General features: G+C 42.6%; 1 protein-coding gene across 12 annotated transcripts in view; it reads right to left on the bottom strand.

Moving 5' to 3' along the window:
* The window catches only part of SNX14 (sorting nexin 14), a 119,398-nt gene that overhangs the window by 66,731 nt on the left and 34,734 nt on the right, over window positions 1–17,933 (bottom strand). For 11 of the 12 annotated variants that reach the window (XR_009463658.1, XR_009463657.1, XR_002093298.2 and 8 more), the window contains exons 9-17: window positions 15,517–15,592; window positions 14,590–14,634; window positions 14,424–14,504; window positions 13,858–13,972; window positions 12,406–12,561; window positions 11,912–12,036; window positions 10,848–10,906; window positions 6,626–6,652; window positions 3,013–3,145 (exon numbers count right to left, since the gene is read on the bottom strand). Coding sequence is in view for 7 of the 12 variants with exons in the window: in XM_059731706.1 (XP_059587689.1) it covers window positions 3,013–3,145; window positions 6,626–6,652; window positions 10,848–10,906; window positions 11,912–12,036; window positions 12,406–12,561; window positions 13,858–13,972; window positions 14,424–14,504; window positions 14,590–14,634; window positions 15,517–15,592 (817 nt within the window). In the remaining 5 variants the exon portion in view is untranslated. The remainder of the gene's footprint in view (window positions 1–3,012; window positions 3,146–6,625; window positions 6,653–10,847; window positions 10,907–11,911; window positions 12,037–12,405; window positions 12,562–13,857; window positions 13,973–14,423; window positions 14,505–14,589; window positions 14,635–15,516; window positions 15,593–17,933) is intronic. The other variant, XM_019496812.2, reaches the window with a different exon arrangement.

Consider the following 17,933-nt stretch of genomic DNA (forward strand, 5'->3'; position numbering starts at 1 on the left):
ACAGGTAAGAGCAGCGACTAGGCTGAGTGAGGCCCTGGCCGGACCAGGTGGTGAAGCAAGCGGAGGACCCAAGGGGGACATGCCCCCCGCCCCGATCGGTGTACGGGGTTGAGGTGGCTGCCAGTGCACACTGTACTTTGAGCCCCGCTGCCCTGAGATCGTGCAATGCCACGTGTGTCCCACTGCTGGGTGGGCAGGGGGCACAAGGCAGCTGCAGCAGGGAGCAAAGCACAATGCACAGCAGCACCCACTTTCACCCCATGCACCCTACTCCCTCCCTCGCCACTGGGGCCTCGATCTGCCCCGCCCACCCCCCCCACCAGAAGTGAGGGAGGGAGTGGAGCTGGGGCAGGCCCTGCACAGCCAGGGCAGGACACAGGGTAGAGCCATGTGTGGCTTACCTGGGGGGTGCCCAGCAGAAAGGGGGTTGCACCTCCTCATGTACCCCAGGAGAGCATGGGGGCCCTTGTGCCCTGGATCTGCACATGGAGTGTGGTGGGCTGCTATTGCAGGCCAGGTCTTGGGGGGTGGCACTAGGTTCTTCCCAGCTGGGGGGGGGGGCTGCACTTGGGGTGGCTATGGCAAATTTGGGATGGCTGCAGCCTCCCTCCTAATCCCACCACCTGCCCTGAACACAGCCCAGCCCCCGCCCTCAACCAGGAAGAGTCCAGTGCAGCCCCAGCCCACAGTGGCAGCCTGTCCTCACACCACACACCCCCCATGCCTCCCAGGGTGCTTGTAGCAGCAGGAGCTGTGCCTCCCAGACTAGCTACTCATGACTCAGTCCCGCACCCTGCCCCAGCTGTGCAGCACCTGCCCCAGCCCCAGTCTCACCCTTCCTTCACTGCTGTGTGCACCCTTCCTCACCCCTGCTGCAGCTGACAGAAATCCATGCCTGGACTGCCTTACAGCCCTACCGCTGCCCCACATTTGGGGTGGGGGTTAAGCCCAATTAGCCCCCCACTTCAGCCGCCTATGTATAAACCTGAACAGCATCTACTCACTGTCAGTCAAACTGACAGATGGAATGGTGTAAAAACTCTTTCAAAATTGGGGAACTTTTATACATACATTATTTCTCAAGTAATCCAATCATGAGTTAACACACACAAGTCGAGCATAGATGCATTTTCTGATTATGCACTTGCTAGCCACTTGTGTGCCAAGCATACATTTATTCAAAAACTAAAACATGTTCTGGTATTTTCCTATTAATACAGAATTAACTTTAATTTGTTTACAAAACATCCTTGGATTATCTTGTTTAGTACTAGGAACAGCTTGATTACTTAATTCTGTTTAATCCTTTTAGATAACTGCAGCAAATGGACAGGTATATTCTATATTTCAATACTTTAAAAGTTTGTCACTATTGCTTGGTTTAGCCATTCAGCTATTGTCTAAGGGCATGCAGAGAGGCTGCTCCAACACTCTGTAATTACAACACATCAGAGCATACTCAATTAATTGGAGTCTGCTGGAGCATGGTTATTAACAAACTCCAGCAGACTCCAGCGTCACATGTATTAGCATCCTCATGCTGAAAAATGGAGGTGGAGGTGCTTTAGCTAAAGCTCATTTGACGAGCTTTGGTTAAAGCACCCTTGCCATCATTTTTAAGCGCAGGGATGCTGATGCACATGTTACTTTGGGTGCTTCAATTAGAGTGGTCCACTATAATTAAAAAGTGCCCCTTCCCCTGCCTCCTGAAGCACATCTACAAGTGTCCCCTCCTGGAGAACATCTATAAATGGGTTAAGTACTTGTCTTGCATGTTAAATAGGCCTAACTTACCCCAAGAATGACAACTTCTCCTACATAACCATATCTACTTTTGAGGCTCTTTTGACAGACTTCCAAGGTAACTAAGGATCTAGGACATGTTCAATCTGCTCTTTTGTATATATGATCACTAAGATGGAACTTCACCATAAAACAGTTTTAAGTCTGATGAGTGTGAAGCAGTATTTTAAACCATAAACACTATAACAAATCCAATTAACTCAGTTTCACCCAGAACCGGAATTATTAGATATAAATGAAGGCTCTATTCTAGAATACAAAGGACATTTATTACTATTTTGTAACTTGCATGCAAATTAGGTGGTGCCACTCCTGAGCTGAAGTCCGACTAATATGACATTTGAATTTTACACAGCTTAATAGAAAATGTGATCCTCACAAAAAGCAAACAATCCTTTAAGACAGTAAATATTCGAAAACATTTACTACTGAGGCATCTTAAGTCTTCTGAAAACCTCTGGGTAATATCCCATACCTCCCACCAAAGGCTGCACAAAATGGTGTTAATCTTTTATCAATTAACTTTGATACAGCATTGTAACCCCACTCAAATCACTACATTCCTGAGTGATCAGCAGAGGGTCAGACATAGGAGGGAACATTACTCGTATGCAGTTAAGAATTCTCAAATCTGATTTTTATAATTTTATCTTTATTTGCTTGTATTAGCAAGTATTACCAAAATCAGGAATAGGCCACTGGTACTGAAAAAAAGAAACACACACATGCACACGCACACAGCTGTATTGATTTCATTTGAATTGCTAATAAAACATGCTATACTTCAATATTTTGATGAGAAAAAAAAGCAGGATATTAATACCTAAATATCCAATTTAAATCTAGAATCACAGGAAAACCCATCTAAATAGTTACAAAATCTTTTATTTCAGGGCACAACAGAAACCTACTAAAACACCTCAGATAGGTAATTTTTTAAGGAAGACATTAAAGTTTCAATTATTTACTCCCCACTAACAATTAACTCAGAATTAACAATAACCAAGGAAGTGCTTTAAAATTCTTTTCAGAGTAAGTAAATAAGTAGTAAAAAACAGAAAGAAACAGGAAAAATGCCTGAACAGAAGAAAGGGAAGAACAAAAGGGACAGAAACTTGAAGCATTTAAAGATGCTGGCAGACAGCAGAAAAAAAATAAACCCCATCTCCCACAAACAAAATTTAGAAAAAATGTAAACTTTTTACTCACAAAATCATCTTCTCCTTCAGCTAACCCATAGTTAGGCAGAATAGCTCCTTCCATTGTAGTACTCTTGAATACACCTTTAATTTTGCTGCCTATTCTGCTTATTGCAAATGTTTCTCCTCTTTTCTGTGTGGTCCTGAGGATTATACAAACCAGAGCTCACAGTATATGGCAAATCAAAATTGTAGATAAAAAGCCACTACATATATTTGGGATAAGATCAAGCAACGGTACAAAGGAGGCAAGTGTTATGAGCATTTTCACTTTAGCATTTTAAGTTTACTGTCCATTGCATTTTAAGATTTACTGACCAGCTAACTGCCCCCTGAGGTAAGAAAAAAAAATTAAAAGACAAGATTTGAACAATATGGGGAACAATGGACTTCAATCATAAGCTAACAGTGATGTTCTCATTATAGCATTACAGTAACAAAACACAGAGCACTAACTTCATAAGATAACTTTTCTAACTAAAAGAATTATAGAAATGGAGGTAGCATGTATGACCTTTCTTAGCGCTTGTGGCAACACCACCATTTCAGACAAAGCATTAGTCCATATTTGCTAACTGCTGCACATCTAAGCATACTGTTTAATTTTTCTATAAACATCCAAGCGGTTGTGGGCACATGTGATGCAAGACAGACTATGACGACTTTAAAACAGCAAGGAGAGAAGTCAAAAAGCCAAAAGGTGGCAAAAGCCAACATGGAAGGTTAAAACTGACTGAACAGGAAAGAAAACAGACCTAACTGAAAATTTGGCTTAAGGAAGCAACCTGTCCTAGAAATAAAAGAAATAAAAGCTTGATATGAGGTTTAAAATCTTCTTAAGAGCAAAAGTTTGCAACTTTAAGTAAAAATGGACAAATGTTAGACATCAAGTGAACATCTCATTCAAGTCACGTGTTTTAGCATTTTGACACACACTGCACATCAATGCATGCTTACCACGCATACTGCCTTTACCCAGACCTGACAAGGAATGGTTATTTTTTAACAGAAGAAGTGCAAATGAAATAGTTTATATAGAATTCCACCAGGAAGATTAAAGAGTGTCCCTAGTGCATAGTTTTCTAAAGTCCTTTTAAAACTTTTTGATGTGGAATACACAAATCAGGAAAGTAAACCACAGAACTCTAAAGAGGCAGAGAGACTGGGATTCAAAGACGAAATGCACAGTTTAGCAAAACAAATGCATCCAATGGTTAATCAGTTCTCTATTTTTTTTAAATTTTGATTTATTTATTTACAAGCCACTTGGGAAAGCAGAGCAGTTAAGATCCGACAAAGCAGTTTCATCATCTAAAGAGCAATACTGCCAATAGCACCAACTGTCAACTCTGAAAGCTTTTTCTTGTTAGGGGGGACTTGAATGTTTGCTTTCAATATTTCCTGATCATAACTACCGTGTACATGTGCACACACAATAAATATTCTAAAACTGAACAAATCACTTGATTGCTCCTCCAAGCCATTTCTGTTTCTCACCTTTAAGTCACTGCCATTTCCCATTTGAGGAAAGGCATCCATTTGCCAACCTTGCCATAAACCATAAGCACCATGATGTTACTATGATACCCTCACATACAACAACCCCAATTTTTATAATTTACAATTTAGCCAAGTTTACTACTGAGCCAAACTTTAACCAATTGGATTGAGATATTTCTATGCTGGTGTGTACCTAGAAAATAACAGTTTAGAGATTACTTAGAGAAGCTTGATGCTTTCAATTCTGCAGGACCAGATGGGAATGGGATGCACCCTCTGGTACCGAAGGAACTGGCTGAGGTAATATCAGAGCCATCTCTTTGAGAACTTGTGCAGGTCCGCTGAGGCTCCAGATGACTAGAAATGGGCACATATAGTGCCCACCTTAAGAGAGAGAAGGAGAAGCAAACATGGACTAGAAGAAAGTAGTATAAGGTGGATTGATTCAAGACTGGTTGCATCACTGTACTCAGTGAAGAATCCCCAGGATCTAGTAACATTGAACATCTTCATTAATGATTTGGACAATGGGAGTGCATGTTTAGCAAATCTGCAGATGACATCAAGTTGGGTAGAGCTGCAGACACTCTGGAGTGTGGGGCTAAAATCCAGACTGACCTGGATAAACTGGAAAAGTGATCCACAATCAATCAGATGAAATTCAACAAGGACAAGTGCAAAGTCCTGCACTTCGGACAGAAAAATGTCCTTCATGAATAGACTGGTAAAGAATTAGTTAGATTACAGCATGGCAAAAAAGAACCCAGCATATTACACTGAATGGATGAACACTGTGCACTTGTTGCAAAAAGCAACCCCCCCAAAAAAGACAAATTAAAAAACCCCAGTATATTGGGGTGCATTAACAGAGTTTCTTGCAAATCAAGGGAAGCCATTTTTCTATTATATTTGGTAGTGCTGAGGCCTCATCTGGATTATTATGTCCAGTTCTGGGTCCCATACTTTAAAAACGAAGTGGACAGACTGGAGAGTTAAACAGAGAGAAAAAAAACCTATTAGACCCAAGAATCATGGCTTATTACAAAAGGCTGAAAGAACTAGGATTATTTAGTCTGAAAAAGAGGGAAGGGGGATTTAATTAAGACAGGGGGATTTAATTACAGCTTTCAAATACCTGAAGTGTGATTACAAACAAGATGAAGATAGACTTTTCTTTGTGGCTACAGGGGGCAGGGCTGAGATCAATGGACTCTACCTGCAGCAGGGGAAATAGGAGGAAGTTTCTGACTATAAGGGTGGTCAAATACTGGAATAAGCTACCTAGAAAAATTGTGGAATCTCCATCCTTAGAAGTTCTCAAGAGCAGGTTAGACAGACACTTGGCTGAGATGGTTTAGTTAAGCATGATCCTGCCTTGACCAGGGGACTGAACTAGATAGCCTCATGAGGTCCCTTCCAGTCCTCCTTTTCTATGATCCAATGCTCCAAAACAGTTTATCTGCTTGAGAAGAACAACATATATGTTTGTGCTAGTATCAAAGTCAATATTAACAGCTTCTTGGAAACTTGATATTCCCCCCCCCACTGACCTGGGGCAAGAGCTTAATATCTGGCATGAAGGTGGGAGAGAATAACTTGAACAAGAAGCCCAAGAGTGCAGAGCAGAATGGAAGGGCAATTTGAAACAAGGAAACAGGGCTGAGAGAGAGACTGAATGAAGAACCTCAGAAAGACAACTAGGAGCTAGGAAGCTGTGAAGGAAACACAAAAGAAACCAAATGAGGAGCCATGAAAGGGGATTATAACTGGTTGAAGAGACTGACTAGAATGAGAAACCTGTGGAGACTATTAGTTGAGTGAAGAACATGGGACTTGGACAAAGGACTTGAGATGGTGAACACACAGCCTGAACAGGGGCAAGTTGGGGGGGGGGGGGGGGGGAGGGAGAGAGTGTTGCAGAAAGGGGCAAGTTTGAGAAGCTGAAATTTGCAAGAAAGGAAAATTGTGCATTTTTAAAGTTAATTTAGTTCAGAAAACACATTTTCATATACGTTTAAAAACAAAATGGTCAGTTTATGGCTGTTAAAGGCAGTATGATATGGTCATGATAGAAGCAGTCCAGCATTAACAGGCAACAATTACAGCATGGTAATTTGACTTACCGAAAATCATCGAAACTCAGGCTACCTCTGCAACAACAGGCACATGAAATTACACAAGCCCAAGAGAATAAAGTCCCAAAGAAAGCCACAAACTTATTTCAAGCAAAACCTATCTAGATCCTTCACTGTATCCACTAGCATGGATACTGGTGCATTTATGATAGTCTCTACAAACTGAAAGATTTACATACTGATACCTTCCAAAAGTAGAATGTTAATATCAAAATGTACTAAAGGGAACAGGGGGAGAAAAATCATCATATTCAATGAACTTAGGGTTGTTGTATTTTAGAAAACCCAGTCTTGAGAACATTTAATCATGTGCTTGAAATTACACAAATGAATAGCTTCTGTTAAACACAAAGGGATTACTCTCGTTCTTAAAACTAAACGTGTGCAAATGTTCAAAATTACACTGCTAGGCTGTAATCCAGGTAGGAAATTCATACAGGTCAGACTCTTTAACCAAAGCTCTAGGAAAACCTCAGGCATTTACTTTTATAAAGCACAAAATGTATTTTGTGAAGAAGTCTGAAAATGTAAATGGCTCTTGCATAGAATTTTAACAATTGAAGGGACCATTTCACCATCTAGTCTGCTCCTCTGCACAATACAATAATTCTGATCAAGCTCAACCAAACTCAAGTTAAATAAAGTAATAACCAATATTGCTATAGAGACCACAGTTGGTTTCTGGTACATGGAAACTACCCATGCTGGCTCTTCAGTATGGTAAAAAGAAAAAAAAAAAGTTTGTAGGATCTAAGTTTCCACATTTCCTCTTTAGAATTATTAAAAAACAAAAACAAACAAAAAAAAACAACCCCCCCCAGCAACAGTTTAACATCTCATATTGTTCTTCAACAGTGAAATCTTTAATTGTGAAGCCTGAAATAGATTCAGCTTAGTAGCATGTAAGTAGCATAAATGGGGAAATAAGAGATTCAGAACATTCTGGCATTCAGTCTTAGAGGGGAAACAGTAGTTATTGAGCTTTAATTCAGTAATGATCATAGGGAATATCCTTACCATAACTCTTTAATAGTTATGCCCTCTGAGCTTTAACTTAGATAGTTTCTTGTGAAAATAATCTGATCCGTAAAATGAAACTTTAACTGTGTTTGTCTAGTACATCTTATGATGCAAGTCAAGCATTGCCCAGAGCCATTCTTCTCTTTTAGTTTCCCCACAGTGCTCTCTAGCAAAGGAAAGGAAGTTACTGAGCAATAACTGTAGTTCTTTGAGATCCACTGTCCAACTGCACATCCCACAGTAAGTGCCTATTCAATTCATGTCAGCAGCATTCAGAAACACATTGCACCCTACCAATTCTTGCACTTTTGACTAAGGACATAAAAGGGCAGAGTGTACCTACTATACTGGACAACATCTTTAAAAAAAATGGTTTCTGTAAAGTAACTTCACTTTCTTCAAGTGATTGACCACATGCACATTCTATTGAGAATGACTCTAGAGCAAGTCCATTCAGGCAAACTTTTGAAGTGTTCCATATTCTACTCCAGTTTAGAGTGTTTTGGCTCAGATAGATGTGTGGCTCCCTGCCACATATCCCCACCACAGAATTTCAAAATTTCCAGGTGATGTGACAAGAGATTTATTGGTGTAGGTCAGGGGTTCCCAAACTGTGCTACACATACCCCTGGAGTATGCAAGACATCTCTGCAGGGTACAGGGGAGAAATTGTGTAATGGCAGATTTAATTTTTCATTATTATAATTGGGATTTAAAGGGGTAAAGTATGCTGGTAGGGGTACATGGGCAGCCGGTAAAATCTGGAAGGGGTATGGCAATAAGAAATTTTGGGAACTTGATAGTCACCTGGCTGAGGTCATCTGACCTTGGTGCTCTTTCCTGCCAGGGGTAGGGGGTCGGATACGATGATCCATTGTGGTCCCTTCTGACTCTACAATCTATGAATCTATGAAACTTTGGTGCAGGTAAAAAACTGTTCAAGAAGGAACCCAATGTGTATTCTTACTGCTATCTTCTCCAGATGAAACTATGATGGGACAAAATACCATTATGGCATGGATTAACTCAAACTGCTCTGACAATAGCAAAGAAAAATCAAGAAGGCCATCTTCACTAACAAACACACCACAGAACACGACATCACTGATTCAAATGGAAAATCCATGAGAGTGGAAAGTTGCCTGGCATTCTATTCTAGTAGTATTCTATGAGATGGCTGGTATTCTAGTTGTATAGAGCAGCACCAGTTCAAAGATAACCCTCGAGACCAGAGGCAGGCAAAATACAGCCCACGGGCTGAATCCGACCTGCCAGGCAATTCTATCCAGCCTGCGGGTGTCCAACAATTAACCGTACCCCACACAGCCCATGTGCCTTGCTCCCACCCTGGTGCGCAGAAGAGCCCAGCCCAGTCAGCACGCAGCTTCCAGGCAGGGCTGCTGCTGTCATTGCTGTAGCTGCTGAAGTACCCGCTTAGCTTTCCTGGCCTCCAACAGCTTCTCATTGTCTCCCTGCTGCAGTGCTTGCTCTGGGCAGTAAGTAGGGAAACAGGAGTGGGAGCTGTGGCGGGGCAGTTGGGGGATGTAGCTGGGCAGGGCTAGGGAGCATGGGTCTGAGGCTGGCGGAGCTTGTGCTCAGGGGGGTAGCAGGAACACGGAGCTCAGGTGGGCAGGGTGTGGGTCTGAGGAAGGGTGTTGGGATCCCCCTGCACACTCCCTTCTAAGGCTCACAGCTCTCACTGCCAGTGGCAGCAGCAGGCAGGGGCCCTTGGGGCACTCGTGGCACTGTAGCTTGGCGGTGCATAGCTCTGACCAATACTGCACATGGTGCAGGCTGGCCCACCGCACAAGTGCAGCTCCCAGCACTTGCATGCCACCAGGGAAAGCCCCTTGTGATGGAGACAGCTGCCTATTCCACCATGTGCAGCTTCTGGGACTCTGCCGTAAGTGGTGGGGAGCCCTGCCTCCTGCTTACATGATGGCAGCCAGCTCCATCACACGGGGGGGCACACAAGTACCAGGAGCTGCATGTGTGGAGCGGGAAGTGCCCTGCAAGAGCCAGGCTGCACTCCTTGCTGTCATATGTAGTTCTAGCTGGAGCTGCATGCTGATAGGCACCTGGAGGGCCCCTGCCTACTGCCGCAGGCAGCGGGAGCTGTGTGCTATGGGGGAGAGGGTGTGGGAGGGTCCCCACACCCATCATACCCTTCCTCACATCCCACCAACCCAACTCCCCCTCAAACACCCTCCACAACTACACCCCATGCACAAAATACAAGAATAAGACTTCTTTGACCTATTAGGCAGTCACCTCTATATATACACACTATACAAAACAAAAATGATGACGAAGTTTTTGTTTTTTTGTTTTTTTTTAAACAGAATTAAAATATGTTATAGTACATGTTTGACTTCTAGTATATGATTTGGTTTTTTCCTGGTTCAGATAATCCCCCTCCCAAAAGGAGTACTTCTCAGGGCAAAGGGAGGGACATCCAGTGGCAAAGGTCAGGGGTGGGACTTCCAATCCCAAGATGGTGACCATGGGGCACGGCACCTATCAACGGGCAGGGCTACCTACGAGGCCCTCAACAGACCAAAACTCATTGAGCAGGCCTTCAGCCAAAATAATTGCCCACACCTGCTGGTCTTAAGCAGAGGGCAAGCCAAGAGGAAATAAGCTGCTGCCACTGTCCCTGGCTAAGTTGGGTTCCCTGGACAGCTGCTCCTTGCAGTGCAGAGCAAGAACAGGTCATGAGCTGCTCTGGGGCTCCCCCTGCTACTGTTATTAGCCAGGACAACAGCAGAAGGTGCAGGGGCAGGCACAGGTGGGCAAATGGCAAGGGGGCAGGTAGGGGGAAAAGGACAAAGATCAAGCTGTCTGCCTCCTTTGCTACTGCTTTCCCCACCACAGTGGTCAAGGAGATCATTTAAGACAACCTCCCAATAATTAAATTCTATCCATGGAAAATTGAAAGAAATTTTGTAATTTTCCATGGATAGAATCTAATTATTGGGAGGTCTTAAATTCAAAGTCACCTTAGATTCAAGTAAATTCATGTGACCAGCATGTGCAGCGCCCCAGACCAGCTGGAACAGCCATGGATCGGGTATGCTGGGGGAAGGGGAGGGGTCTGTCTGCCACATGAGATGATACCCCTGATTTAAGAGAACATTCAAAGCAAATGTTTTAAAACTGTCAATGAAAATAAAAGATTTAATACACCTACCTATTAGTCCTTGAATTGCGGACTGGGGACTCTGCTCCTTTTAAGAGGTGCCTGAAATACTAAAATAGATGGATTAGTAAAAATACAAGAAATCACCGAGTCAAGTTCCTTCACTTCTCCATCGCTCTGGCTACTTACAAAATGTGGGGGGGAGGGGGAGCGTCTTATTTTAAGCTTAACACGCCCCCATACTAAGCACAGTGCATGCTCAGAAGAGGCACTGGTGTTAATCGGACCTGGCTTGCCCAAAGTCTGTACAGATTGGGTGCTTCAGCGGGACTTTTTGGCATTCTTATCTAATAGCCGATTGAAGTGTCCCACTGAAGCACCCAATCTATACAGACGCTGCAGAGCCAGGTCGAACTAACGCACTGCTTCTTCTGGTAAAGTGCTGTTTGTTTTTTTCCCCCCCCCACATCTGTCAGCTCCCTTTAACAGTATTTTACATTTTTAAGAGTTGATAGAAATTTAAATAAATTATCATTTTTGTTTGCAAACCTTGCCTCCAGAATGAAAATTAAGAACTTTACCAATACACATCTCAACTTACAATGTTCTACCTCAAACAAGATATTTTAAAATTAGTATAACATTTTAATGATCTTAAAACAGTATGTTTTTCCTCAGGAGCAGCTTTGCATGGTGGGTATGCTAAATCTTACAGTACTGTTGTATTCTGAAAGGCAATTTAGTAGTATTAAAGAAGTTCCCTATCAGTTACTTTTAGTTCAAGTCCTTACTTATACAAATGGAGGAGGGAGAGACTTTTTTTTAGATTACAGTACTGCAAATTCAAATCTAAGATGTGATAAAGTATTCTCCTTAAAGATTTTTGCCTCAACAATTCTGTAATTAGAACTCAGTCATCAAGAAAACCAATTTCCTTACTCAGAGCTATAGTGGCTCCACAGTGCTAATGGAGGTAAGAAAACAAGCTATTTGCCAGTTAAACAACTGAAATCTCAATATTTACAAGCAAAACTTCTGTAAGCATGACATCTTACAGCCTATCTTCCTAACAAGTAACTATTTTAAAGGCAAGAATACAAACCTCTCATACTTACCTCATCACTATGACAGAACATAGGTGCAAAAAAATTCTCTAAGAGGGAAAGAACATGTTCATATGCTTCAAAAAGGCATCGCATAGTTTGAAGTTTCACAACATCTACATATGGACCTTCAGCAACTACAGAAAAAATATTACAAAATTATGGTGAATATTAATAGACTCTGCCTGCATTTCACACATTTCCCCCCACACTGATATTTCCTAAATTAATCAATAGAAATCAGTGCACTGAGCACCCCAACATTTTGCAATTAAGATGCTTGCTGAAAATGAGTTTCAAATACACAGTATAACAGAGATTATGCAGATAAATTTCACTGAAGAAAACAGTATATACATCCACAATCACTGGTTTAAGTGCAATTTTTCTGCTATAATAAAATTAAAGTTATTCATGATTTTGATTTATTAAGATTAATTTTTTAAATGACAGAATGCTTTATGAATTATAGTATAATTAAGTGTCACTTTCAGTCTGGAACTTACTTCTTTGAATCTCTTCCACAATAAAAGGGTCAAATCTAATTTTATCAACACTTTCTTCCAAACAGTACGTTTTGTAGATTTTCTGTACTTCTTCATGAATAGACTTCTTTTCAGCATTTGTTAGCTCTGGTCTTAAAATTTTATCATTGAATTCCTCTGCAAATTGGGGGAAAAATGTATTTCTTAATTAAATTAACTAATATAAAAGGCTGTACCTTGCAGGGGGCATGTGGTTCAACTCGTACACCATACTAATAGGTATAACTTTTCATAAAATCTTCACTATATGAAAACTTAAAGATGATGAGACCCATAAATCTAATGAAGTAGTTTAAGTGGTTTATACTTTTATAAATTAGCCCCTAAAATACGAGCTGCAATTCATATGAATGTACAGCAGGGGTGGGCAAAATACGGCCCACAGGAGGCCATTCTGTCTGGCCTACGAGGCCGCAAGAAATTAAAAAAAAATATATATATATATATATTTATTTGCCTCTGCCTCTGGTCAAAAGTGACAGGAGCCAGAGGCATTACGACCCAGTGGAAGTCAGGCCCCTGGAAGACCAGGGCCCACCCCCCAGCCAGGGACCATGCGGCTGTTCCCGCCCGTGCCGGAGCAGGAAGCTCAGGTAAGAGCAGGTTGGGAGGACGCTGGTCCCCATCTGGCCACCAGGCTGGGGCGGGGGGCTGGAAGCGAGGGGGCGTGTGGGAGCTAGCACTGGCAGGGCCCAGAGCAGGGTGGCTCTCCTCTCTCCGTGCTGGGGCAGCCCGGCCCAGCTCCATAGAGCCCAGCCTGCTTTGGGCCTGGGGCACTGCCTGGCTGTCACTGGCTCTCAACAACCCTGTCTGGTCCCAGGGACAGTACAGGGGCCGCCTGGGGCTGCTGGTGGCAGCACGACCCAGCGGGGATGTGGCCCGGGGCGCAGAGAGGTGGTGGGGAACTTCCATCCTGCACCTAAGGCTTGGAGCAGCAACAGCCTGGCTGCCCCCCACAGGAGGCTCCAGTGGGTGCTGCCACCCCAGGGGCAAGGCCCGGGCCCCTCTGCCCCGCAGGGGCCCAGCAGCAGCTCGCTCCCTGGCCCCAGGGTGGGTGAGGAGGCTGCGCCAGGAGCTTGATTAAAAATACAAGCTTAACTGGGCAATCACTTCTGTTCTCTTGTAGTACAGAAAAGGCCACTGGGCCTGAAATGGATGATTAGAGTTTAGGCAAATTTCTCCAAAAGAACCAATTAAGATTTCCCTGCAGCATATGCAACATGCAGTATAAACAAGTTATACTGCATATAAAGTTATATGTAGTATAACCTATCACATTTCATCACGATGTAGGTACAGAGTAAGAACAGCACAAGGGAAGTAACAAGAGCTACATGCATTCACTTTGAGACGAAGGCCAATACATTTCTGCTATTAAGTACAACCGCACAGGGCACAGTTCAATATTCTTACCTACAGTTAGGCAAAACTGCAGCACATGTACTGCTCCTTCCTGTTTGAGGAAGTTCATGAAACGAAATAAGAGATCTTGCTCTTCTCTGATCTCCTTCAGTTCCAACTTCAGGACCTTATTATAGAGGGTAGATATCAAGGTTAGTTTCCAAAGAAAGCATAAGGAAATATCCAATACAGTGGTTCCCAAATTTCTGTTATTGCATATCTGGGGGCTGGACTCAATGATCTTCCAAGGTCCCTTGCAGCCCTAATGTCTATGAATTGTAGGCTGGAACCTGAAATGTCTATGAATCCACTTCCAAATTTACCAGCTGCCCACATACCCCTACCAGGATACATTTTATATTTAACCCCTTAAATGCCGATTATTATTATAATGAAAATTAAATCTGCCATTACACAATTTCTCCCGTGTACCCCAGAGATGTCTTCCATACCCCCCAGGGGTATGCGTACCACAGTTTGGGATCCCCTGACCTAACAGAAGTAATAAAAAAGATAAAGTAGTGTGTATAACACTTATCCACAGGCTGACATACAAGGTAAATGCTTTCTTCACTTACAGATGTTTTTTTATTTCGAGGCTCTGCAAATTTTTGCAGAAATGGAACCAGTGAAGAAGCAGGTTCAGTTGCTTTCTCCGGCTGTAGAAAAAGAGTAGGTCAACCAAGTAAAAAGATAACTGACACTTGCAAATTAATTAAGTTATGTGAATTTATCAGCACTTACTGGACTATCATCAATGAAGATGAGAAGCAAATGGTTGACAGTATCCTAAGAAAATACAAAAATACATATTACACTAGTTCCACTGCCATGCTATGCCCAGGTTTCTGGTAAAATTTTTGTAGATTGTCAAAGCTTACAACAGCAAAACACAAGAGCAGTATTAAAGAATGGCTCTCGCGACCTTTATTTTAATGACTGCACCTGAATGATCTCAGTACCCAAGATCCAAAGGCAGTGAATTTATATAAGATGACATTCACAGAAACAAGACCAACAAATAAAAACCGTATTGGCATTTTACACAAATACAGACTAGGTAATTTGTGACTTCCACAGCACGCATCATTCCTTGCTAGCAATCACATAGTATTCACAAAGGTGTGAAGCATTCCTCCCCTTGTAGGAATGGAGGGAGGGAGCTGGGCAGGGCTGGGGCCCCAGCAGGGGGTGGAATGGAGCTGTACATGGCTCGTCCAGGGGCTGGGCTCCCTGGCAACACACCCCCTGCATGCACAGTAGCTTTGAGGGGTACAACCCTGCACCACTGCCTTTACTGGTTGCACCCCACCCTGTGCACAGTTCTGGGGTCTCCGCCTGCCCCTCCAGGAATGTGCGCCACACCGGGGAGATGGCCCCACCCCTTGCATCCAAGCCTGCAGCGGGCAGCTGGGTTATGCTGCGGGCAGCTGGGCTCTGCTGCGCTACAGCAGCTGCTGCCTTGGGAAGGGAGCTGCAGATCCAGGTCCCTGGACCCATAGCCCTGGGGCCCCCTCCAGCAGGACCAGGAGGCTGTGGGGGAGAAGCGAGTATATGTGTTCTTAAAACAACAAATGGGTCTCCTTTTAATGGAATCAGCAGGTTAATAGAATCAAATCACCATTTCCCTAAGTGATTCCAATACAAATTACTCATTCACCAAAATCTCACCGGATCAGCTATGAAGTCCATGGAGGGAAGGAAAACAGAGCCAGACAATATCTCTCTTATGAGCAATGTCAGGGATCTACAAAAAAAAAGTAGTATTATGTAATAACCAGTGATTAGCAGAGTACTGAATCATCTGCAATGGGTACATTTACTACTATTAAACAAGGAAATGTGTTTTAAGAAATGTTATTTTTTAATACATTGAAACACATTACATATATTGCATCTTGGGATGTTTAAACTAAGGATGAAAGTGATCTTTGGATGTATAAACATGGAAACAGTGAATAGAAGTATGGCGATTTTATCTCTGTACAATTTTAACAATACCAGAATGATATATTCAGGTGAGATATCCACATTTTAAGAAGAATGTGTGGGGAAAAATAGAGCAGATGCACAAGAGAAAAAAGTAGACTAAAGGAAGCAGAGTGAGATTTTAAGAAGGTGATATGTTGAGCTTCTCAAAGAAGGCTGAGAGGCATCTTGATTACAGCATGCAAAATAACTTAACAGGAAAAATACATAGGGTTCAAAAGGCCCCTGTAATTCAGTAGAGACAGGCATAACAGAAAACACTGGCTGGAAGCTAGAAGCCAAACTAATCCTAATTGAAAAATAATGCATCATTTTAGAGGCGACTTCAGTTCATTACTGGAGCAAGCCAGCAAAGGAAGCTGTTGATTCTCTATGCCTTGAGAGTTTCCAAATCAAAAATAGATATGTTTAACTAAAACATATCTTACAGTAACGCAACACAGCAGTGAACTGTGCAAAAACTGAAACAGCTTACATTTTACAGGAAATGAAACTACAATATAACGGTCCCTCTGGTCTACAATTCAACAGTGGGAAGGTAAGGGGTAAATGCCAAACACAGTAGTTCATCACTTAACTTCCAAACACTTCTCCTTAAGGGTCCTGCTAATCTTTGGAAGTCAGTAATCTCAACATGCAGACTGGCTTGTTTTCAATGCCTTAAATGTTTGCTCCTTGTATGTAGATAAATTATTTTATTTGCTAGAAATCTGGATCTGTACATGCAACTGCCTAACCTTAGGCTGTGCCAATTCACTACACGTATAGATAAGGGTCCTACGGATCTGTGAACTCCTTCAGCTAAGACCCATCCTGTCCATTTTCCCCAAGAGTCTATTCCACTCCACACAGCTATGGCACTGTCCTAGAATGTGGTACTGAAGTTAAAAAAAGAGTTAAGAAGGGGATTGTGCAGCAGACATTTGCCACTATACTTCTTTGATGAATCCATACCCCTCTCACAACTGATGGGCTGTCTGTTTGGTAAGGTTAACTGGAGAAATAAGGCCAGGTTTCAGGAGGGAGGTTGGTGGCATATTTGGACTGCTGGGTTGTTATGAGACAAAAAACCCAAAACATTTACCTAAACTTGCTATGCCAAAATTATGTTCCTATCAGTATAAATAAATACTGATCTCAATGGATTTCACAAAAAGTGTGCGCAGAGAAGGTCTAAGACATCAGTGCTGTCACCTGCCTACCAGAACACAAATTATTCATGCTTCTCAAGTTTTCTTCACACACCACTACTTCAACTTCCTACTTTTTAACACCCCCTAAAATGTTCAACTTTGAAAAATCAAAATTGTGGAGAAATAAAAATAAAAATAATCATTTTTTAATCTCACTAATGGAAATGCCCATCTAGAAAAGCAATTATATATCCTTGTGCTGTTAATAAGACATCAGTTAATAAGGCACCCATTGTCTGAGCATAAGTGCAAACAAATCTATGTTTTGAGAAACCACTAGTTTTCTTTGCTGTTCCACAAATTGGAATCATCATTCATATACCTGATTATACTGAAACAGAATTATCCAGGCCAAATAAGTAACAATTTCACAAAGTGATGCTCTCTACATCAAGGATCAGTTCGCTTCCCTGCAAACTGAATTTTCTAAACAGGAAGGGCGTCTTGAAGCCCTCTGGGTCAAAATACAGGGAGAACATGGGGAGGGTGACATACTTATAGGAGTCTACTATAGACCACGCCACCGAGAGGAAGAACTTGATCAGGAATTCAACAGGGAACTGGTCGAGGCTGCGCGTTCCCGATACATGATCGTCATGGGGGACTTCAACTTCCCTGACATCTCTTGGGATGAGCGCACAGCCAAATCTGACAGGTCGTGCAGCTCTCTCACTTGCACTGATGACCTCTACCTAATGCAGGAGGTCTATGGGCCAACTGAGAGAGAGGCATTGCTTGATCTGATCCTGGCCAAAGGGGAGGACCTGCTGAGCAGTCCAATGATCGAGGGGAAGCTTGGCGACAGCGACCGTGATTTGGTGACCGTCTCAGTTCACCGAAGAGCAAGGCAGATCCCTTCAGTAAAACAGCAATCCTTGACTTTGGGAAGGCTGACTTTTACCAAGT

Source organism: Alligator mississippiensis, chromosome 1, assembly GCF_030867095.1.
Source record: "Alligator mississippiensis isolate rAllMis1 chromosome 1, rAllMis1, whole genome shotgun sequence".
In the NCBI taxonomy this organism is placed as follows: Eukaryota; Metazoa; Chordata; order Crocodylia; family Alligatoridae; genus Alligator; species Alligator mississippiensis.